At 53.9% G+C, this 24437-nt stretch overlaps 2 protein-coding genes across 3 annotated transcripts in view; both read right to left on the reverse strand.

Annotated features, from left to right (window-relative positions):
- The window catches only part of LOC124183952 (cyclic nucleotide-gated cation channel alpha-3-like), a 78278-nt gene that overhangs the window by 14954 nt on the left and 38887 nt on the right, over window positions 1–24437 (reverse strand). For both annotated transcript variants that reach the window (XM_046573177.1, XM_046573178.1), the window contains exons 8-11: window positions 4951–5091; window positions 4642–4794; window positions 4093–4242; window positions 1542–1709 (exon numbers count right to left, since the gene is read on the reverse strand). In XM_046573177.1, coding sequence (XP_046429133.1) covers window positions 1542–1709; window positions 4093–4242; window positions 4642–4794; window positions 4951–5091 — 612 coding nt within the window. The remainder of the gene's footprint in view (window positions 1–1541; window positions 1710–4092; window positions 4243–4641; window positions 4795–4950; window positions 5092–24437) is intronic.
- LOC124183951 (trichohyalin-like) lies at window positions 5329–17518 on the reverse strand. Its single transcript, XM_046573176.1, has 25 exons — window positions 17511–17518; window positions 17007–17126; window positions 16296–16910; window positions 16089–16103; window positions 15615–15698; window positions 15432–15494; window positions 15345–15383; window positions 14769–14984; window positions 14649–14696; window positions 14391–14504; window positions 14097–14270; window positions 13944–13976; window positions 13689–13871; window positions 13593–13640; window positions 13287–13424; window positions 12831–13214; window positions 12264–12542; window positions 12153–12191; window positions 11727–11792; window positions 10233–10406; window positions 9489–9536; window positions 9303–9416; window positions 8511–9206; window positions 6945–7214; window positions 5329–6608 (listed from the first exon to the last, which is right to left on the reverse strand). Exons 2-25 carry the CDS (start codon window positions 17118–17120, stop codon window positions 5781–5783), a joined length of 4782 nt encoding a protein of 1593 aa, XP_046429132.1. The 5' UTR covers window positions 17121–17126; window positions 17511–17518; the 3' UTR covers window positions 5329–5780.

Genomic DNA, 24437 nt, shown 5'->3' on the forward strand with positions numbered 1-24437 from the left:
CCCGCTACGTAACAATGGTTCGTTTGGTCAGATCCCCCCAAAATAATACGTGACATATCACAACTCTCCCTTAGTCACCCTTTTTGGTCTATTGATTCTAATTGGATGTGTTTCTAAGATTGTTCATAATGAAATACATTCGGGGTACTCAAAGTGCAAAATTTGAAATATAGAGACGGTTTTTTCCCCTTTAAGTGTTTCGGAAGAGACGAGAGAGAACCGACTTGAAGAACAATTACGGTAAAAATCACGGATTTTGGATTTGTGTACAGTTTTTGTTTTCATATTGTATCCAGACTTATACGAAGTGTACGAAAATTACAAGAAATCACATTTCGCATACAATACGGAAATAAAAACCGTATACAAATTCGAACAGGACCGTACTTATCTATCCGACATTTTTGCAGGGTTATATCAGCTGATATGCTATATCAGCGTAACTAAATACACTAAATACAAAATCTGGAATTTGTTTGATCGCCGAGTCCTGAACGGTCACATTCTTTGATCATATAATGTAGACTCGACTGCACTATAAATTCCATGAATGTTTTAGGAATTAGCGTCGCGTTTGCCGATTGATCCCTGACGTCAATGAGCCTTTGCGGTCTGTGACTCGCTTCGCAAATATGGCCGACTGGGACACAGGCGTAGGTACTGTAAACTGGTATAGGAGTAATATTATACATAAATGAACCAGACAAATTCCTTCCATGGCTAGAAATCAGATTAACCGATCGAGTTTTGATGAAATATTAAAATATGACTGCCTGCATTCGTAGAAGTTGGATAGCTTCATCTTCTTGTTTGAATATTGATTTCTGCAAACAGAGTGTGTCTGAATATATGCATTGACAATCCTCTTTTTCCATCCATCCTCTCAATTTCAAGTAATTTCGTTAACCCTTAAGATTATGTGGGGTAAAAAACCCATTCTCAGGGATGTGCGCGTGCCTCTGTAAGGCAACCCTATACGCGCATTTTACGTTAGCACCTGTTGCTCTGGGTTATGGTATCAAGCGGAACTAAAGAGCGCTCGATTCATCGTCGATGCAACGAGTGCATTCGAGGATCTCAAATATAACCCTACAAAGTTTACTGTTCCGAGGTAGTTCCGCGCAAAAGTGTATTTCCTATGATCAGTACAATACAATATCGGTAGCTGACAAAGAGATATTATTAAGCTGAACCCTGAACGGCGATCCAATATATGAGCGGATCTGAATAATATGGCACCGAAAGTGCGATCAGCTGATCGTTTCAGCAAAATTACACGTTTGTATAAGCTATGACCATGCTTCTGTCTCATCACATTTAGATACAGTGAAATTAGACTTTACACATTAGACAGAGTAAAAAATATGAGTCAAGTGATTTTCAACTGTGGCCACTTAGAGAGATTCTAGGCTGCAAGTTCTGTCTTCCGAAATGTTAGATCCAGGTTGTACAGTCTTCTATATTTCGTAAATGCGAAGTCGCACAAGTACAAGAAAATAGAATTATATCTGTTTAATAGAATGAAACGCAACCATTTTTACCTTTTTCAAGCGGTGCCCTCTTATATTTCTCAAGTCTTTTTACGGCGATTGCTTCCAGTCGTACCCTGGCCGCTGGATACTCCTTCAGGACGTCCCACATGTCCTTTTTACTCAGCACGAACAGGTCCGAGTATCCGACGGAACGAACGCTAGCTGTTCTCCGGTTACCTACGTCGTTATAGCCAGTTAATTATTATCAGATAGTCCCAAGCTCCCCGCCACATCCGTCGGCATTTCTTGCTTTTACAAGATTTATTTTTGATTTGTTTAACCCTACAGCTATTCCTACACATCAGCGCGATTTAACCATCTGGGAACGAGAAAACTTTATGACAGATGCAGTTTTTCTCATTTTTTTGATAGTAAGTAAATAATTTAGATGGTCAGTTGTCAATTTTGAATAAAGATACATATTGAAAGAAATATTATTTTTTATTCAAGGATTTGCTTTTTGTTATTTCTCTATTTTCGGTGATAATTTGAAAGTATTCTTCTAAACAATCTTATGAATTATATTGTACTATATTTACAGATATATGTAGGTATAACGTACTCATATTATCCAAATTTCAAATTTAACTTGTCTCGGAATTTTCATCGATCATCTGGTAGCAAAGAATCGAACTGAACTCGAATCATTTTGACGCATGATTACGGTGTGCGATAAATATAATGTCAAGGTGTACACATTTAACTTTATCTTCGATTCGCCTTATCTAAGCACTGCTCAGCTCTTTCATTACTTCATGTTATATTTATTACTTGTATATTGATTTCTGTTTTTTTTTTTTCAAACGAATTCTACTCAAGAATGCAAAAAGGAATTGAGTATTAGAAACATAAAGAAAAATATTCTATACGATCAATAATAACTGCAGTACAATAATGAGTACATAGAGGATATAGGTATAGATACGTATATTAAGCAAGGTCTACGATATTAATATAATAAAGTGAATATATAGTAATAATAATAATGAAGGATAGAAATTGCGACTTTTTTACTTCCTAAATACGTGGGTGGATTGTAAGACTCAACAATACTAGCACGAAACTAGACCCATGTCAATCCGCGTACATACATTATGTATATAGGTATCTTATGTACGTGAGATGGAGTTTTGGAAACCAGCACATGTGTTTGGAAACTGTGGTGTTGAGTTTATTATTCACATACAAATGTTTCCCATAACATAATGTAAGAAAACTGAAAACCAAACCGAAGTTATCAAGCCAGTGTAATTATATCACGTAAAGGTACGGAACCAAGATGTCTGCTGTTGGTAAGCTTCCGATTGTATTCCGCTTGGCAAGTCGTTTACAAAATCAAAAGTTATCGAAACGACACCTCAAGCCAAAAAAAATTAGAGCAAGAATGTTTCAGTCGTCGGTTCATCTTTGGTAAACGCTTAGGAACTAATTGTAAGGATACAAACATGGTGTAGAGCAGGAAACAGTGGATAGTTGTTCATTAGATGCATATGTGAAAGTAATTGCATCTGAGAACAACTGCATCGAAGCACTCACTCACGAGTAAAGCCGCGAGTTTTGTACATTTCTTTGACGGTCTCTAGTTTAATAATAAAATTATTAGAAAATTATTAAAAACGGATAATATTAATTATACATTGACTAGTTAACTGGTGGTTGCTAATAATTTTATTTCACTTAAATTACGTTCGCAAATTTTTTTATCGTATACTCAAAAAATACTACGCATTCAACATAGCGAATGATATTTTGAAAAATGTAGCTTATAAAAACAGAAGCAATTTCGGTTTGGATACATTGCCATGTAAACTTCTGTATTGGGAATATCCAAAAGGGATTCTAATAACTATTTGTAGTGTGGTAAATCGTAATAGGATGGTGTACGATAAGGGGGATAAGAGAGCTCTATCAAAAAATATTAAAAGTGTTGTAATAGTATTTGACTGGCAGAATTGAATCGTACTGATTGAATACTTCTGAATTATTTTTTTTTCACCGGTATGAAAGAGCTTGTGTCATTGGTGATTAGAAAAAAATTATTTTAGCCAATGAGAAAGCAGCCTTGAACGAAAATCATTCTTCATCGCAACCAATAGTCTGCCAATGATAGAAAGTGGTGTGGGGGAAAAATGGTGTGCGGTTGGTAAAGCAGTGGCTTGAGAGTGAGAAATGACTGTGATCTAACTAAGAGTATTCAAGATAGTGAGAAATATAGATTGAGTAGTGGAGAAAGAAAGAACGAGAGAGAGAAAAAGAGAAGTAATCCGCAGGAATACGTAAGCACATCATTCAATTTTTACTAATCTGATAGTAAAATAACTTATGGCTTGCTAATAACAAGGAAAATTTATAAATATAAGGGTCGCATAGTGTTACGTATCCCTCTAAACCAATAATCCATTCCAAAGTATATTGGGGGAGACTATCAGCTCATACCAGGCTGCATTATGCGATGCATGACGATCGAATAGCGTCGTATAGTTGCTGATAATGAAGAAACGTAAACATGAGAGATTGAAATAGGGACACCCTGAGTCCCCTGGCTGGTTGGAATATTTACCGCACTCTTTACCTGCAGTCCCCATATTGAGGATGCTGATTTCTCCGAAGTAGGAACCCGCCTTGAGCGTCGCTAGGACGGTCTTTCCGTTGTCTGCTACCACCTGTAGGCGACCTCTGTTCACTATGTACATTTCCTTTCCCACCTCACCTGTCAATGAGGGAACAACGATATGTTTTTCATTTTTCGACGCTTGCGTTGTGAAATCGGAATGCTTGTTTAGCACAAAATCAATATCTAATCATGATTCCAGGAAAACAATGATACACGTTGATCATGAAGACATGTTCAGCACAGTGTTCAAAGAGCGTGAAACCATTGGAATAATCTATGTTTCTTTTTTAATATTATGTTCACAATACGTTACTTTCGTAGAAATTGAATGTAGCCAAGTCATGAAAAAGATACCGATTCTCTCAGAATACATCTTGAAACCCTGGCAACTACGTATTGTGTAGTTTACATAATACTCGATGATATCGAGTGAGAATATTTACAAAGAAATTTGATGACGGATGGTAGAAAAATATTTTAAATTGTTTCACTCACCTTTGCGGCAAATATAATCACCGGGTGAGAAAAGGACGGGTCGTAATCTCAGCACCAACTCACAGAGGAAGCCTGCTTCTGTATTTTGGAATATTTCAACTCTCTTTAAGGTGTCCAAATGAACGTTTATCGCCATTTCAGCTTTCAGTTTATCTGAAAATAGATTCAGATGTGAGTCGAATCAATTTGATGCTATAACGACTTTTGAACGGAGCAAAAAAGGTGCGATAGAGTTGCAAGCACAACTCTATGATTTAAAGTATAGGACAATTGGTAAATACCTTGTAACATCGGTGGAACTAGAATTACCTGGTAAACAACTAACTGCCTTTTCTTCGTCGGAACACTTCTGGGTCAACCACAGATAGTCAAACCACTTGATCACCTTGACCTGCAAGTGGTTCGGCACCCTTCGCATTCGCATGTACGTCTTAACGCCGTCTAGTTTCGCTGAAAATGAGGAATAAGTTTATTCAGATTGATTTCATTGTGCGACAGTGAGAATATAAAAAGAATGCCGAATGCAGAGCTGAAGTAAATGCCGTAGGTAAAGTGAATTCGAACAAGCATACCCCAAGTAAAGACGCTCATCATTGGATCTATAGGATAAGTTTTTTTTTCACAGGGAAATTCGTAAAAACTTAGAGTAGGGCGAAAAAAAAGGCTACAGAAAAAAAATGCGGACAGTGATATGCGGGTGAATATTTATTCTTGTAATCAGATATATTAGGTTGCGTTGAAGGAATAACATTTATTTATGTGCACGATTTCTCTAATATACTAACACTAGAAACTAATTGGATAAAGATTTTAGGACAATGCACATGAGATCGTCTATTTCTAGCCCACGATGGGTAATTGATGACTATAAACATGACGGATTAATTATATAAATTCGAACAAAAACAAAATTAAAGGTATATGTAGAGTTAAGGAAGATATTTCGTGAACTGATGAGCTTCAGTGTAACAGTTCATGACTTATAAAACGTTAGGATCTGATAACATTATTATATCAGAGGGAGAACGTTCAATGTAGAATCAAAGTATGAAATCAGAAATTGACTGATACAGTGAATGCCCAGAAGTTTTCGTTCACGTGGGTCTGAACGTAGGTACAAATACGGATTCAATAAAGTATCAATGGTGGTAAATGAATCTATGCGAATGCCATGTGAGGTTCATAATAATATTCCTTTGGAATATGGTGATGGTGGTGATGATGTGCGCCACATCCTGCAGCATGGGACAGATTTGATTCCGATCCTGCTGCACCGGCTGCAGTGGACTGTTCTGTGACTGAGGTGGAGGTTTCGGACGACGATGATCCACCACCGGCTGCACCACCACTGGCTCCTCCTGCTGCACCAGAACTGGCTCCTCCTGCTGCACCAGAACTGGCTCCTCCTGCTGCACCAGAACTAGCTCCTCCTGCTGCACCAGAACTGGCTCCTCCTGCTGCACTCGCACCAGCTGCTCCTGCTGCACCGGCACTGGCTCCTCCTGCTGCACCCGAACCAGCTGCTCCTGCTGCACCAGAACTAGCTCCTCCTGCTGCACCTGCACCAGCTGCTCCTGCTGCACCGGCACCGGCTGCGCCTGCTGCACTCGAACCTGCTGCGCCTGCTGCACCCGAACCTGCTGCTCCTGCTGCACCCGCACCAGCCGCTCCTGCTGCACCAGCGCCGGCAGATCCTGCTGCACCTGCACCAGCTGCTCCGGCTGCACTGGAACCAGCTGCGCCTGCTGCGCCCGCGCCAGCCGCTCCTGCTGCACCCGCACCGGCCGCTCCTGCTGCACCTGCGCCGGCAGATCCTGCTGCACCTGCACCAGCTGCTCCGGCTGCACTGGAACCGGCTGCTCCTGCTGCACCGGCACCGGCAGCGCCTGCTGCGCCCGAACCTGCTGCGCCTGCTGCACCCGCACCAGCCGCTCCTGCTGCACCCGCACCGGCCGCTCCTGCTGCACCTGCACCAGCTGCTCCTGCTGCACCGGAACCAGCTGCACCCGCTGCGCCCGCACCGGCTGCTCCTGCTGCACCAGCACCAGCTGCTCCTGCTGCACCAGCACCGGCAGCTCCTGCTGCACCTGCGCCAGCTGCTCCGGCTGCACCAGAACCGGCTGCGCCTGCTGCGCCCGCACCAGCTACTCCTGCTGCACCTGCACCAGCTGCTCCGGCTGCACCAGAACCAGCTGCACCTGCTGCACCCGCACCAGCTGCTCCTGCTGCACCGGCACCGGCTGCTCCTGCTGCACCGGCTCCGGCTGCGCCAGCACCGTATGCACCAGCTGCTCCTGCTCCACCAGCACCAGCTGCGCCAGCTCCGTATGCACCAGCTGCTCCTGCTGCACCAGCACCGGCTGCGCCAGCTCCGTATGCACCAGCTGCTCCTGCTCCGTATGCACCAGCTGCTCCTGCTGCACCAGCACCGGCTGCGCCAGCTCCGTACGCACCAGCTGCTCCTGCTCCGTATGCACCAGCTGCTCCTGCTCCGTATGCACCAGCTGCTCCTGCTCCGTATGCACCAGCTGCTCCTGCTGCACCAGCACCGGCTGCGCCAGCTCCGTATGCACCTGCTGCTCCTGCTCCGTATGCACCAGCTGCTCCTGCTGCACCAGCACCAGCTGCGCCAGCTCCGTATGCACCAGCTGCTCCTGCTGCACCAGCACCGGCTGCGCCAGCTCCATATGCGCCGGCTGCTCCCGCTGCACCGGCACCGGCTGCGCCGGCTCCGTATGCACCAGCTGCTCCTGCTGCACCGGCACCGGCTGCGCCGGCTCCGTATGCACCAGCTGCTCCTGAGGCACCAGCACCAACCGCGCCAACTCCGTATGCACCAGCTGCTCCTGCTGCGCCGGCACCAGCTGCTCCTGCTGCACCGGCACCGGCTGCGCCTGCTGCACCCGAACCTGCTGCTCCTGCTGCACCCGCACCAGCCGCTCCTGCTGCACCTGCGCCGGCTGCGCCTGCTGCACCAGAACCTGCTGCTCCTGCTGCACCGGCACCGGCTGCGCCTGCTGCACCCGAACCTGCTGCTCCTGCTGCACCCGCACCAGCCGCTCCTGCTGCACCTGCGCCGGCTGCGCCTGCTGCACCAGAACCTGCTGCGCCTGCTGCACCCGCACCAGCCGCACCTGCTGCACCCGCACCGGCCGCTCCTGCTGCACCTGCACCAGCTGCTCCTGCTGCACCGGAACCAGCTGCACCCGCTGCGCCCGCACCAGCTGCTCCTGCTGCACCAGCACCGGCTGCTCCTGCTGCACCGGCACCGGCAGCTCCGGCTGCACCTGCACCAGCTGCTCCGGCTGCACCAGCACTGGCTGCGCCAGCTCCGTATGCGCCAGCTGCTCCCGCTGCACCAGCACCGGCTGCGCCGGCTCCGTATGCACCAGCTGCTCCTGCTGCACCGGCACCGGCTGCGCCAGCTCCGTATGCGCCGGCTGCTCCCGCTGCACCAGCACCGGCTGCGCCGGCTCCGTATGCACCAGCTGCTCCTGCTGCACCAGCACCGGCTGCGCCAGCTCCGTATGCGCCGGCTGCTCCCGCTGCACCAGCACCGGCTGCGCCGGCTCCGTATGCTCCAGCTGCTCCTGCCGCACCGGCACCAGCTGCTCCAGCTCCGTATGCACCAGCCGCTCCTGCTGCACCAGCGCCGGCTGCACCAGCTCCGGATGCGCCAGCTGCTCCTGCCGCACCGGCACCAGCTGCTCCAGCTCCGTATGCACCAGCCGCTCCTGATGCACCAGCGCCGGCTGCACCAGCTCCGGATGCGCCAGCTGCTCCTGCTGCACCCGCACCTGCTGCTCCTGCTGCACCGGCACCGGCTGCCCCTGCAGCACCTGCGCCAGCTGCTCCTGCCGCACCGGCACCAGCTGCTCCTGCTGCACCCGCACCTGCTGCTCCTGCAGCACCAGCACCGGCTGCTCCGGCTGCACTGGCGCCAGCTGCTCCTGCTGCACCTGCACCAGCCGCTCCAGCTGCACTGGAACCTGATGCCCCTGCTGCACCTGCACCGGATGCTCCAGCTGCGCTAGCACCAGCTGCACCTGCTGCACCCGCACCTGCAGCTCCTGCTGCACCGGCACCGGCTGCGCCAGCTCCGTAAGCACCAGCCGCTCCTGCTCCGTATGCACCAGCTGCTCCTGCTGCACCAGCACCGGCTGCTCCAGCTCCGTATGCACCAGCTGCTCCTGCTGCACCGGCACCGGCTGCGCCAGCTCCGTATGCACCAGCCGCTCCTGCTCCGTATGCACCAGCTGCTCCTGCTGCACCAGCACCAGCTGCGCCAGCTCCATATGCACCAGCAGCTCCTGCTCCGTATGCACCGGCTGCTCCTGCTGCACCAGCACCGGCTGCGCCAGCTCCGTACGCACCAGCTGCTCCTGCTCCGTATGCACCAGCTGCTCCAGCTCCATATGCACCGGCAGCTCCTGCTGCACCAGCACCGGCTGCGCCAGCTCCGTATGCACCAGCTGCTCCTGCTCCGTATGCACCAGCTGCTCCTGCTCCGTATGCACCAGCTGCTCCTGCTGCACCAGCACCAGCTGCGCCAGCTCCGTATGCGCCTGCTGCTCCTGCTCCGTATCCACCAGCTGCTCCTGCTGCACCGGCACCGGCTGCGCCAGCTCCATATGCACCAGCTGCTCCTGCCGCACCGGCACCAGCTGCTCCTGCGGCACCAGCACCGGCTGCGCCGCCACCGTATGCACCAGCTGCTCCTGCCGCACCAGCACCGGCTGCGCCTGCCGCACCCGCACCAGCTGCTCCTGCTGCACCTGCACCGGCTGCTCCTGCTGCACCAGCACCAGCTGCTCCTGCTGCACTTGAACCAGCTGCTCCTGCCGCACCGGCACCGGCTGCGCCTGCTGCACCCGCACCAGCTGCTCCTGCTGCACCTGCACCGGCTGCTCCTGCTGCACCGGCACCAGCTGCTCCTGCTGCACTTGAACCAGCTGCTCCTGCCGCACCAGCACCGGCTGCGCCTGCCGCACCTACACCAGCTGCTCCCGCTGCACCTGCACCGGCTGCTCCTGCTGCACTCGAACCAGCTGCTCCAGCCGCACCAGCACCGGCTGCGCCGCCACCGTATGCACCAGCTGCTCCTGCTGCACCAGCACCCGCCGCTCCTGCTGCACCGGCACCAGCTGCTCCCGCTGCACCCGCACCTGCTGCTCCTGCTGCACCGGCACCGGCTGCACCTGCAGCACCAGCACCAGCTGCTCCCGCTGCACTTGAACCGGCTGCTCCTGCCGCACCAGCACCGGCTGCGCCTGCCGCACCCGCACCAGCTGCTCCTGCTGCACCTGCACCGGCTGCTCCTGCTGCACCAGCACCAGCTGCTCCTGCTGCACTTGAACCAGCTGCTCCTGCTGCACCGGCACCGGCTGCGCCAGCTCCGTATGCACCAGCTGCTCCAGCTCCGGATGCGCCAGCTGCTCCGGCCGCACCAGCACCAGCTGCGCCAGCTCCGTATGCACCAGCTGCTCCTGCTGCACCGGCACCGGCTGCTCCAGCTCCATATGCGCCAGCTGCTCCGGCCGCACCAGCACCAGATGCGCCAGCTCCGTATGCGCCAGCTGCTCCTGCTGCACCAGCACCGGCTGCTCCAGCTCCGTATGCACCAGCTGCTCCCGCTGCACCGGCACCGGCCGCGCCAGCTCCGTATGCACCAGCCGCTCCTGCCCCGTATGCTCCAGCTGCTCCCGCTGCACCAGCACCGGCTGCGCCAGCTCCGTATGCACCAGCTGCTCCCGCTGCACCAGCACCTGCTGCTCCAGCTCCGTATGCGCCAGCTGCTCCGGCCGCACCAGCACCAGCTGCGCCAGCTCCGTATGCACCAGCTGCTCCTGCTGCACCAGCACCGGCTGCGCCAGCTCCGTATGCACCAGCTGCTCCTGCTGCACCGGCACCAGCTACTCCCGCTGCACCCGCACCTGCTGCTCCTGCTGCACCCGCACCAGCTGCTCCCGCCGCGCCCGCACCTGCTGCTCCTGCTGCACCGGCACCGGCTGCACCTGCAGCACCAGCACCAGCTGCTCCCGCTGCACTTGAACCAGCTGCTCCTGCCGCACCGGCACCGGCTGCGCCTGCCGCACCCGCACCAGCTGCTCCTGCTGCACCTGCACCGGCTGCTCCTGCTGCACCAGCACCAGCTGCTCCTGCTGCACTTGAACCAGCTGCTCCTGCTGCACCGGCACCGGCTGCTCCAGCTCCATATGCGCCAGCTGCTCCGGCCGCACCAGCACCAGATGCGCCAGCTCCGTATGCGCCAGCTGCTCCTGCTGCACCAGCACCGGCTGCTCCAGCTCCGTATGCACCAGCTGCTCCCGCTGCACCGACACCGGCCGCGCCAGCTCCGTATGCACCAGCCGCTCCTGCCCCGTATGCTCCGGCTGCTCCCGCTGCACCAGCACCGGCTGCTCCAGCTCCGTATGCGCCGGCTGCTCCGGCCGCACCAGCACCAGCTGCGCCAGCTCCGTATGCACCAGCTGCTCCTGCTGCACCGGCACCGGCTGCTCCAGCTCCATATGCGCCAGCTGCTCCGGCCGCACCAGCACCAGATGCGCCAGCTCCGTATGCGCCAGCTGCTCCTGCTGCACCAGCACCGGCTGCTCCAGCTCCGTATGCACCAGCTGCTCCCGCTGCACCGGCACCGGCCGCGCCAGCTCCGTATGCACCAGCCGCTCCTGCCCCGTATGCTCCAGCTGCTCCCGCTGCACCGACACCGGCCGCGCCAGCTCCGTATGCACCAGCCGCTCCTGCCCCGTATGCTCCGGCTGCTCCCGCTGCACCAGCACCGGCTGCTCCAGCTCCGTATGCGCCGGCTGCTCCGGCCGCACCAGCACCAGCTGCGCCAGCTCCGTATGCACCAGCTGCTCCTGCTGCACCAGCACCGGCTGCGCCAGCTCCGTATGCACCAGCTGCTCCTGCTGCACCGGCACCAGCTACTCCCGCTGCACCCGCACCTGCTGCTCCTGCTGCACCCGCACCAGCTGCTCCCGCTGCGCCTGCACCTGCTGCTCCTGCTGCACCGGCACCGGCGGCACCTGCAGCACCAGCACCAGCTGCTCCCGCTGCACTTGAACCAGCTGCTCCTGCCGCACCGGCACCGGCTGCGCCTGCCGCACCCGCACCAGCTGCTCCTGCTGCACCTGCACCGGCTGCTCCTGCTGCACCAGCACCAGCTGCCCCTGCTGCACTTGAACCAGCTGCTCCTGCTGCACCGGCACCAGCTGCGCCAGCTCCGTATGCACCAGCTGCTCCTGCTGCACTAGCACCAGCTGCTCCAGCTCCGGATGCGCCAGCTGCTCCGACCGCACCAGCACCAGCTGCGCCAGCTCCGTATGCACCAGCTGCTCCTGCTGCACCGGCACCGGCTGCTCCAGTTCCATATGCGCCAGCTGCTCCGGCCGCACCAGCACCAGATGCGCCAGCTCCGTATGCGCCAGCTGCTCCTGCTGCACCAGCACCGGCTGCTCCAGCTCCGGATGCGCCAGCTGCTCCGGCCGCACCAGCACCAGCTGCGCCAGCTCCGTATGCACCAGCTGCTCCTGCTGCACCGGCACCGGCTGCTCCAGTTCCATATGCGCCAGCTGCTCCGGCCGCACCAGCACCAGATGCGCCAGCTCCGTATGCGCCAGCTGCTCCTGCTGCACCAGCACCGGCTGCTCCAGCTCCGTATGCACCAGCCGCTCCTGCCCCGTATGCTCCAGCTGCTCCCGCTGCACCAGCACCGGCTGCGCCAGCTCCGTATGCACCAGCTGCTCCCGCTGCACCAGCGCCGGCTGCTCCAGCTCCGTATGCGCCAGCTGCTCCCGCTGCACCAGCACCGGCTGCTCCAGCTCCGTATGCACCAGCTGCTCCCGCTGCACCGGCACCGGCCGCGCCAGCTCCGTATGCACCAGCCGCTCCTGCCCCGTATGCTCCAGCTGCTCCCGCTGCACCAGCACCGGCTGCTCCGGCTCCGTAAGCGCCAGCTGCTCCGGCCCCACCAGCACCAGCTGCGCCAGCTCCGTATGCACCAGCTGCTCCCGCTGCACCAGCACCGGCTGCGCCAGCTCCGTATGCACCAGCTGCTCCTGCTGCACCAGCACCAGCTACTCCCGCTGCACCCGCACCTGCTGCTCCTGCTGCACCCGCACCAGCAGCTCCTGCTGCGCCGGCACCGGCTGCGCCAGCTCCGTATGCACCAGCTGCTCCTGCTGCACCAGCGCCGGCTGCGCCAGCTCCGTATGCACCAGCCGCTCCTGCTGCACCAGCACCGGCTGCCCCAGCTCCGTATGCACCAGCTGCTCCCGCTGCACCGGCACCGGCTGCGCCAGCTCCGTATGCACCAGCGGCTCCTGCTGCACCGGCACCAGCTGCGCCAGCTCCGTATGCACCAGCCGCTCCTGCCGCACCAGCACCGGCTGCTCCAGCTCCGTATGCACCAGCTGCTCCCGCTGCACCGGCACCAGCTGCGCCAGCTCCGTATGCACCAGCTGCTCCTGCCGCACCAGCACCGGCTGCGCCAGCTCCATATGCACCAGCTGCGCCTGCTGCACCGGCGCCAGCTGCTCCCGCTGCACCCGCACCTGCTGCTCCTGCTGCACCCGCACCAGCAGCTCCTGCTGCGCCGGCACCAGCTGCGCCTGCCGCACCCGCACCAGCTGCTCCTGCTGCACCTGCACCAGCTGCTCCTGCTGCACCTGCACCGGCTGCTCCTGCTGCACCGGCACCAGCTGCTCCTGCCGCACCGGCACCGGCTGCGCCTGCCGCACCCGCACCAGCTGCTCCTGCCGCACCTGCACCGGCTGCTTCTGCTGCACCGGCACCAGCTGCTCCTGCCGCACTCGAACCAGCTGCTCCTGCCGCACCGGCACCGGCTGCGCCTGCCGCACCCGCACCAGCTGCTCCTGCTGCACCGGCACCAGCTGCTCCTGCTGCACTTGAACCAGCTGCTCCTGCCGCACCGGCACCGGCTGCGCCTGCCGCACCCGCACCAGCTGCTCCTGCCGCACCTGCACCGGCTGCTCCCGCTGCACTTGAACCAGCTGCTCCTGCCGCACCAGCACCAGCTGCGCCCGCCGCACTCGCACCAGCTGCTCCTGCTGCACCGGCACCGGCTGCGCCAGCTCCGTATGCACCAGCTGCTCCTGCTGCACCGGCACCGGCTGCTCCAGCTCCGTATGCGCCAGCTGCTCCGGCCGCACCAGCACCAGCTGCGCCAGCTCCGTATGCACCAGCTGCTCCTGCTGCACCGGCACCGGTTGCCCCAGCTCCGTATGCGCCAGCTGCTCCGGCCGCACCAGCACCAGCTGCGCCAGCTCCGTATGCACCAGCTGCTCCTGCTGCACCAGCACCGGCTGCTCCAGCTCCGTATGCACCAGCTGCTCCCGCTGCACCGGCACCGGCTGCGCCAGCTCCGTATGCACCAGCCGTTCCTGCCCCGTATGCTCCAGCTGCTCCCGCTGCACCAGCACCGGCTGCGCCAGCTCCGTATGCACCAGCTGCTCCTGCTGCACCAGCACCGGCTGCGCCAGCTCCGTACGCACCAGCTGCTCCCGCTGCACCAGCGCCGGCTGCGCCAGCTCCGTATGCACCAGCCGCTCCTGCTGCACCAGCACCGGCTGCTCCAGCTCCGTATGCACCAGCTGCTCCCGCTGCACCGGCACCGGCTGCGCTAGCTCCGTATGCACCAGCTGCTCCTGCTGCACCGGCACCAGCTGCTCCAGCTCCGTATGCGCCAGCTGCTCCGGCCGCACCAGCACCAGCTGCGCCAGCTCCGTATGCACCAGCTGCTCCTGCTGCACCAGCACCGGCTGCGCCAGCTCCGTATGCACCAGCTGCTCCCGCTGCACCGGCACCAGCTGCTCCTGCTGCACCTGCACCTGCTGCTCCTGCTGCACCCGCACCAGCAGCTCCTGCTGCGCCGGCACCGGCTGCGCCTGCTGCACCCGCACCAGCTGCTCCTGCTGCACCTGCACCGGCTGCTCCTGCTGCACTTGAACCAGCTGCTCCTGCCGCACCGGCACCGGCTGCGCCTGCCGCACCCGCACCAGCTGCTCCCGCTGCACCTGCACCGGCTGCTCCTGCTGCACCGGCACCAGCTGCTCCTGCTGCACTCGAACCAGCTGCTCCTGCCGCACCGGCACCAGCTGCGCCTGCTGCACTTGCACCAGCAGCTCCTGCTGCACCTGCACCGGCTGCTCCTGCTGCACCGGCACCAGCTGCTCCTGCTGCACTTGAACCAGCTGCTCCTGCCGCACCGGCACCGGCTGCGCCTGCCGCACCCGCACCAGCTGCTCCTGCTGCACCTGCACCGGCTGCTCCTGCTGCACCGGCACCAGCTGCTCCTGCTGCACTTGAACCAGCCGCTCCTGCCGCACCGGCACCGGCTGCGCCCGCCGCACTTGCACCAGCTGCTCCAGCTGCACCGGCACCGGCTGCGCCAGCTCCGTACGCACCAGCTGCTCCTGCTGCACCGGCACCGGCTGCTCCAGCTCCGTATGCGCCAGCTGCTCCGGCCGCACCAGCACCAGCTGCGCCAGCTCCGTATGCACCAGCTGCTCCTGCTGCACCGGCACCGGCTGCTCCAGCTCCGTATGCGCCAGCTGCTCCGGCCGCACCAGCACCAGCTGCGCCAGCTCCGTATGCACCAGCTGCTCCTGCTGCACCAGCACCGGCTGCTCCAGCTCCGTATGCACCAGCTGCTCCCGCTGCACCGGCACCGGCTGCGCCAGCTCCGTATGCACCAGCCGCTCCTGCCCCGTATGCTCCAGCTGCTCCCGCTGCACCAGCACCGGCCGCGCCAGCTCCGTATGCACCAGCTGCTCCTGCCGCACCAGCACCGGCTGCTCCAGCTCCGTATGCACCAGCCGCTCCTGCTGCACTGGCACCGGCTGCGCCAGCTCCGTATGCACCAGCCGCTCCTGCCCCGTATGCTCCAGCTGCTCCCGCCGCACCAGCACCGGTCGCGCCAGCTCCGTATGCACCAGCTGCTCCCGCTGCACCAGCGCCGGCTGCGCCAGCTCCGTATGCACCAGCCCCTCCTGCTGCACCGGCACCAGCTGCTCCAGCTCCGTATGCGCCAGCTGCTCCGGCCGCACCAGCACTAGCTGCGCCACCTCCGTATGCACCAGCTGCTCCTGCCGCACCAGCACCGGCTGCGCCAGCTCCGTATGCACCAGCCGCTCCTGCTGCACCGGCACCAGCTGCTCCCGCTGCACCCGCACCTGCTGCTCCTGCTGCACCCGCACCAGCAGCTCCTGCTGCGCCGGCACCGGCTGCGCCTGCCGCACCCGCACCGGCTGCGCCTGCCGCACCCGCACCAGCTGCTCCTGCTGCACCCGCACCGGCTGCTCCTGCTGCACCGGCACCAGCTGCTCCTGCTGCACTTGAACCAGCTGCTCCCGCCGCACCGGCACTGGCTGCGCCTGCCGCACCCGCACCAGCTGCTCCTGCTGCACCTGCACCGGCTGCTCCTGCTGCACCGGCACCAGCTGCTCCTGCTGCACTCGAACCAGCTGCTCCCGCCGCACCGGCACCGGCTGCGCCTGCCGCACCCGCACCAGCTGCTCCCGCTGCACCTGCACCGGCTGCTCCCGCTGCACTCGAACCAGCTGCTCCTGCCGCACCGGCACCAGCTGCTCCAGCTGCACTGGAACCAGCTGCGCCTGCTGCACCTGCACCAGATGCTCCAGCTGCACCCGCACCTGCCGCTCCTGCTGCACCGGCACCGGCTGCGCCAGCTCCATATGCTCCAGCTGCTCCTGCTGCACCGGCACCAGCTGCTCCTGCTGCACCAGCACCGGCCGCGCCAGCTCCGTATGCACCAGCTGCTCCCGCTGCACCGGCACCAGCTCCGCCAGCTCCGTACGCACCAGCTGCTCCTGCTGCACCAGCACCGGCTGCTCCTGCTCCGTATGCTCCAGCTGCTCCTGCTGCTCCAGCACCGGCTGCGCCAGCTCCGTACGCACCTGCTGCCCCGGCCGCACCAGCACCGGCTGCGCCAGATCCGTATGCACCAGCTGCTCCTGCTGCACCAGCACCGGCTGCTCCAGCTCCGTATGCACCAGCTCCGCCAGCTCCGTACGCACCAGCTGCTCCTGCTGCACCAGCACCGGCTGCGCCGGCTCCGTACGCACCTGCTGCTCCGGCCGCACCAGCACCGGCTGCTCCTGCTCCGTACGCACCAGCTGCTCCTGCTGCACCAGCACCGGCTGCTCCTGCTCCGTATGCCCCAGCTGCTCCTGCTGCTCCAGCACCGGCTGCGCCAGCTCCGTACGCACCTGCTGCGCCAGATCCGTATGCACCAGCTGCTCCTGCTGCACCAGCACCGGCTGCTCCAGCTCCGTACGCACCTGCTGCTCCGGCCGCACCAGCACCGGCTGCTCCTGCTCCGTACGCACCAGCTGCTCCCGCTGCACCAGCACCGGCCGCGCCAGCTCCATATGCACCAGCTGCTCCAGCTGCACCTGCACCGGCTCCGCCAGCTCCATATGCACCTGCTGCGCCTGCCGCACCCGCACCAGCTGCTCCTGCCGCACCGGCACCGGCTGCGCCTGCCGCACCCGCACCAGCTGCTCCTGCTGCACCTGCACCGGCTGCTCCTGCCGCACCGGCACCGGCTGCGCCTGCCGCACCAGCACCAGCCGCTCCTGCTGCACCCGCACCAGCTGCTCCTGCTGCACCCGCACCGGCTGCTCCTGCTGCACCGGCACCAGCTGCTCCTGCTGCACTTGAACCAGCTGCTCCTGCCGCACCGGCACCGGCTGCGCCTGCCGCACCCGCACCAGCTGCTCCTGCTGCACCTGCACCGGCTGCTCCTGCTGCACTCGAACCAGCTGCTCCTGCCGCACCGGCACCAGCTGCGCCCGCCGCACTCGCACCAGCTGCTCCTGCTGCACCTGCACCGGCTGCTCCTGCTGCACTCGAACCAGCTGCTCCTGCCGCACCGGCACCAGCTGCGCCCGCCGCACTCGCACCAGCTGCTCCTGCTGCACCGGCACCAGCTGCTCCAGCTGCACTGGAACCAGCTCCGCCAGCTGCACTGGAACCGGCTGCGCCAGCTGAACTTGCACCGGATGCTCCAGCCGCGCTGGAACCAGACGCGCCTGCTGCACCCGCACCGGATGCTCCAGCTGCACTGGAACCAGCTGCGCCAGCTGCACTCGCACCGGATGCTCCAGCTGCACCGGCACTGGCTCCTCCTGCCGCACTTGCACCACCTGCACCGGCTGTCGATCCTCCACTAGAGCCGTATGAAGATCCTGTACTGCCTCCTTTCGACGATGTTGATGTGGTCGTTGATGTTGAAGTTTTTGTTACACCAGATCCGACGTCCTGACCGCCGACTCCCGTGTATTCGTCACTATCAAATTCGTTTCCGGAGTAATCAACATCATCTGAGTAATCAGACCCACCATCGAAGTACGGATTATTCAGTGGAGCGTATCCAATCGGTCCAATGCCACCAAATCCATCTCCTACGTCTCTCATTAGTACATCAAGATCTTTATCTAATTCTAGTACGTCTATAGCAAGTGCCACACGGTCCTCGTGCTGAGCATTCGGTCTCCCATGAGTACCTGCCACAGTTACACTCAAAATCACACATATTAACTGAGTGCACCTCATCTTGCAGGAAGCTTCCGAAATCCGGAACATCACTGGTGCACATACTGAGCAGTACCTCTTTATATACCTCACACCCTTATTTAAACATTTGTAAAAATATTTTTCTTTTCACGCCTTTGATAAATACGCTGTTATGTTATACCCGCTGCGTAAGTAACCGAAGTTGAGGAGAGCTTTCCTCTGTGGTATGAGTGTGGAAGTGTTCAATATCACCTCCCATGTTCCTCTTACGTGTATGTAATTCATCGTAAGTATGGTTTCATATCATTATTCGAAACTTTTACGTTTCTAATCGAGGTTTACTTACCGTAATCGTCAGTTCCCTTAATTTTATTAAATTCTTCAATTGCCCACGCTTTACCTTGACATCAAGTGATCATGCATTTCGCTTGGTAAAAATTTCCGATAGCACATGTCTGATACTATATCGTCAATAGTGATTCCACAAGAAGTATCAATCATTTCATTCATCATACATGATCAGTTTTGATTTTATTATTGTAAAAAATACACAATACATACTGCAAGTTTATCATACGCATCAAAATCATACTATCATTTCAGTCATTAATTCTCAACATTTTTTTTTCACTACCCTTCCCTCTTTTTATATATTTCCTTTACTAAGTTTCATTTTCAATAAGCTGAATTGAACATTCAATCATTATTTTCATTACATCTTTCCCCGTCATAGAGTAATTATGAGCTCCTGTCACGAGAAGTTTACGTATTACATGTACAAATTAATTACCTGGAATTTGCCGACGTTTACAACCATTCAAGCTACAATATCTAACTGATTTCGATGATGATTTTCTCAATACAGCATTAACTAGTGAAGTAACATAAACTTCAATACACAAAGACGTGATAACCTCTGGTAAGAAGCATATCTGGTAATGTATTTCTACCGCTTTCAGGTAAGAAATAATGCTTTTCTGCAAGTCGTATGAGCTATTGAACCTTTACCATGTCCACAACAAATCATTTCGCCGGTTCATGCAGCATTCTATTTTAGCTGGGCTGCCAAAAGAATTTTGCCCAATTTACTCCTTATGAGATGCTATAATTCAGTTTACATTAGTGCTTAGACGTGGAGCCGAGCTATCAGTATTTTCGAATAGCCGAATAACTCGAATCCGTAAATTATGAAACTTCTAATCCGGTTAGTCGAGTTCGCGAATACTTACAGTATCCGAATAGTTCGGGTATCCATGTAATTCGCATATTCGGATAAAGTGAGTATTCATATAGTTAGTATATCCAGAACGATTTGTACAAAATTTGCAAATCAATTACTTTCACACCACATGTTCAAGAAATTTGAAAAACAATTGTGTATCTTTACAACAAAGTTTTATAATATTGTGAGTTAGCTGTCGAATTCATACGGAATGTATGACTATGTCACTTTATTGTACAGAAATTGCACTCTTGCTCGACTTCTGCGTAGAAAATTTGAAGTGGAGTCACAAAAATTTTCGAGAGTATACATATAATAGTAGCTGTAACTAACACGTAGCTTCAATACTTGTAGCACAACTATCTTAAGACAAACCTTGCGCGGGAAATCGAATTATTCGTATTATTCGGATAGTTCAAGTATCCAAATAAATTAAGTACTCTGATTATTCGAATAGTTCGGATGTACGGATACCTGGGTACTCGAGTACTCGTGTACTCGAACTATCCAGATAGTACTCGAATACCCGGGTATCCGTATATCCGAACTATTCGAATTTGAACCGTTGGATCCGGTAAATCCGCGGATTGTACGGATAATTCGGATACTCCAGAAAACTGTAGCTCTATTTCACATGTCATTTGGATGTTATGCTACTGCGCTGTTCAGATATTGTCTTGAGAGAGTAATCACTCAAAAATCACAAAATCAATGGTAAATGTACTGTTTCGAAACGGTTTTGGAGAAAGCCGAAAGAAAGTAAGAAATTGATTTGCACACTTGACATTATATGATATTTAATAACACAACATTTGTTTAATCGTTTTATTTTGCCTGGGGAATGATTATCGATTATAGATCTTCAACCTTGTAAAAGTTGTTATGCAGCACTATCTGGTGAAGACAATCTCAACGTTAAATGGTAATTTCACATTTTCTAAATCAAAACCAAGTGCACAAAGCCACATAATAAAAAAAACAAAAAAAAAAAAAACGTGATTTTTAATCGGGAATGGTTGTAGACGGACGCACTGGGCACATGCGATTCGCTCCGAAACCAAATCCTGCCGGTGCGGCAGGAGCAGTTGGCTGATTAAAAATCAGCTATAAAAATGAGAAGCTGCAAATGAACTTGCAAAAAGTTTTAAACTCTTAACCGGCTCTCCGTGCATGGCGAGTATAAACAGTTTCAGTGTCCCACAGAGCCAGCTTATTGAATCAGCGCGTGAAACAATATTCCGTGTCTAATTAAGCATCATTGCAGTGACTAAATGAGTGGGCGATGGCGACGACGTAATCAATAATTGGATTTACTAGGGTTGTAAAATTTCATACGGCAAAGCGCATGTACATATATTGGCCAGATTGACTCGGGATTTGTTCTCGGCAATCACATCTGCTTAGTTGTTAATTCATTAGTACACGGGAAAGCGTAATGACGCTTCAGATACCGTGTGTCACGCACTATCTGCTTTGCGGCAAAAAACATTTTTTCCAGATCAAAAGATATTTTAAATTGTGATAAACTGTATTCCAAGAAGGAAATAGCGAATTGACCAAGGTGCAATATGTCGACTAGCCCAACTTCTATTTTTTCTATCTGTGATACAGACAAGGGCTGGGTGACATTTGTTATTTGTATAAGAAGAGAGACAAAAAATTTACAACCATTTTGCGCGACGAATATGATCTTTCGGCAAATCTTAGACTTCCGTGTTATAAAAGATTTTTGAAATTGTGTAGCAATACACTTCATTACCGACTTCGTACATATCACAAATTTTCTTTTCAAACTTTAAAAACATTTCCAATAATATACTTGCTATGGATAAAAAATTGCGCTAAAAGCATTTAGATCGAACGTTATTTAGGCAACGTTATCTGCAAAATGAAAAACGTTTCCGGGATATGATCGAATCGCTCGATGTCAAATGGGCTGTACGGATATCTGACCAAGAGCGTCGATTTAATTTCCGGTTAGGCACTCTATGTCGTATCAAAGATGTCATTGAACCTAGATCCGTCACCGATAGTCGTAACATGCCCATGGCACTGTAACATAACAGGGTAAGGCAAATGGCTCTGCAAATATACGTGCATACATATTTTCAATATCATTAAATAATTTTTGATGATTTCAATTTTGAAACATTACTTATTTTACTTTCTTTACTGTATTATTTTACATTCATTCATATATTTTCTTTATTACACAGAGGCATAATTGAACAGGATAAAATGTCTTCCTCTCAACCAAGGTTATTGTAAACAAATGGTGACATATTATTATGTACAACAGACTTGTCATATCTCAATTGTATTTTTTTGCTTCCAAACCGTCGTTAGACACCTGTTTTGTGAACATGATATGTTTGCCGTATCAGCAAAACGATGTGGTTGGATATATAAGGTGTTTCCAAGTGAAGTATTTGGGGTTGCCCACCGCTAAGGGGAACAAATATCGATACGAGTTATCGGTAGGTAGCGCGATTAAAGTCCTTGGGATTGAGGTGGATCTGTCCGTGTTGCCAAGTGGTGTCGATTTGGCCAATCAGGCGTTACGTTGCTTGCAACTATAGAAGATAAAAGTAAGGAAGACTAGCTCCGTATATAGAAAGTGTCTGTAAATTAGAGGGAAATTAAGATGGCGTTGCTGCAGTAAAAGTTCCACAAAGTGCTAATCAGATCGAACTCGATTGAACCCCGATAGCTAAGCGCCAATCAGGTTGTTTCCCTTGTTGCTTATGAGCGCCATTTTGGTCACTTGACGAACCGCTGTTTTCTATTCTTCGGCCGGCACTTTTTCAATTAAAAAGCCATATGTGATAATTCTCCTTACCTCTACCCTTTACATTTGTAACCCATGCTGAAGCGTACAGCGATCGCTTTACGGAGTCCCCTTAAAGTGATTATGCGACTTAACTTGACTAAAGTAGTTATGATTCGGTAGGACTGTTTTATCGAGATTTTTTCCCCTCAGTTTCGGGTAACCAAAAATGCTGCGGCGTTCACTTGGAAACACCCTGTACATTGCGCATGTACAGTTGCATTTGTATCTACTGGGAGATGTGTTATTTTGACGAAAAATGTTTTCGTAATGTCTATCTAGCCAGGCTCATGCTGAATGTTTAGCAAGAGAGAAAGAGGTGGAGCTATTTGCGAAAACAGCTGCATGCAAGATTTTCTTTGTAACGAGCGAGTTCCACATGAATATACACGCCTATTTGTCTTTTCACATTCTTATTTTCTCTTTGCGTTGCCTTGTAAATATTTATACGTAAGGTACAAGTACAGGTATGTTGCGATACGGGTGTAACGTATTATGATACATACGCATTATTATATGTCTTTGAAATGAAAACACTGAAAGAATAAGAAGAGCGAAGAAAAAAAATTCTTGGATGGATGGTGGGTATGTTAATATACACGAGTAAACATATTATATAAATATCCCGCTTATTATGTTCAAATATATTGCATGTTTATCAGATCTGCAGGCGTCATTATCATGGCAAAATACATCGTGCATCTGCCTATATATAAACGCGAAATGTCCTTCGAACGTTCCAGTATAAAGCGATGATAGCTGGCTGTGTGCAAATTCTTTGGATTCCAGAACAGCGGTACCTATCCGTACTACTCTGTACCTGCATCCCGGTCAAAACGCGCGAGAGAAATAATTTTCGCTGTACCCGTACATTTCATAAGTCCGCAGCGGCTAGAAGATTTCGCAATCCAGCTCACAGAGGGTAAACAGATTGGCGAGTTGGAGAATTTATTACGATTCGGTCGATTCGTCGAATAGTTTCACGAGAACATTATATCTTGTCTAAAATATGTCAATAGAATCGATCTTTTATGACTTTATAACGCAAGTTCATTTTTCATCTATTTATACATTGCCTTTACTTCAAAATGAGCGTTCCAATTGGAAGATAAATACACGGTCGGTTGTTCAATCCTTGAGATTTCATCCCGATTGGATGACCAGCTGCAGGTATATTGCGTAAACAAGTTTTCTTCGCAGGAATTTGAAGACTTGGACCGTTAGACGCATTGCGCCTACCTAATTTAACTCATCCGTTCTGAACGAGTGGAAAACTTTTCTGTCCGCTTATTAGTTTCAAAGGAATTTTCATCACGAAATGGTAAAAAAGTGAAGTGCTTGCAAATTTTTTTTCCTCTTTCTCTCCTCTTTTTTTTTTTTTTTTGCTAGGCGTAAGCAGTCGTGTTCCACGACGAGTGTTATAAATTTGCAGGAACGTCTAACTAGGTTTGAAATAAAATCCGCAGGGCTGTGCATGTGCACTTGGGCGTTAAAAATTAATTAGGAGTGCCTGCGCAGCAGGCTGCAGTTGTTGACACGGAATTATTGTGCTAGTTCGTTGGTGGGGTGTATAAGATTAGAAATAGCGGAAAAGGTCAGGCTCGATGGTTCTTCACCAATGACTCGCGAGTAGTTTCTTGCAACTTTTGTTCCCATGTGTTGCGCAGTCTTGACTGCGCTTGCTCGGGTGCAGAATTGTTCGATGATCGATTGTAGCCCATCGTTTTTTACTCGATGGAGACGGCAACGCGCATTCGCATGATGACGAATGGGGTTTAGGCTTAAGCAGGCATTGCCTGCTGTAAATCGCTCGACGTCTAACCAATTTGTAGGAGGCGATAAATTACCGCCACCGGTTACAGACCGACTGCTATATGTCTCGTCCAACCTAAATATAAATATGGCACACAGACGATCTCGTATAAGTTTTCCAAGTGCTCCTCATCCCCGTACTCAGAGAGCAAGGGACAACTTCTGCGCTGCTCTTGCTTTAGTGCGTGAAAAAATCGAGGTGGATAAACCTTAGCGGAACATTGGCAGTTCCGGCAGTTTTGAAATTAGAGCTGTGCCACGTTTTAGCCAATCACTTGTCACAACATCCAGCAGTGCTTACGGAAAAAAATACTTCAGGTTTTATGACGACACCATTACTGCCGCATACTTATTGCC

Source organism: Neodiprion fabricii, chromosome 5 (genome assembly GCF_021155785.1).
Source record: "Neodiprion fabricii isolate iyNeoFabr1 chromosome 5, iyNeoFabr1.1, whole genome shotgun sequence".
In the NCBI taxonomy this organism is placed as follows: Eukaryota; Metazoa; Arthropoda; class Insecta; order Hymenoptera; family Diprionidae; genus Neodiprion; species Neodiprion fabricii.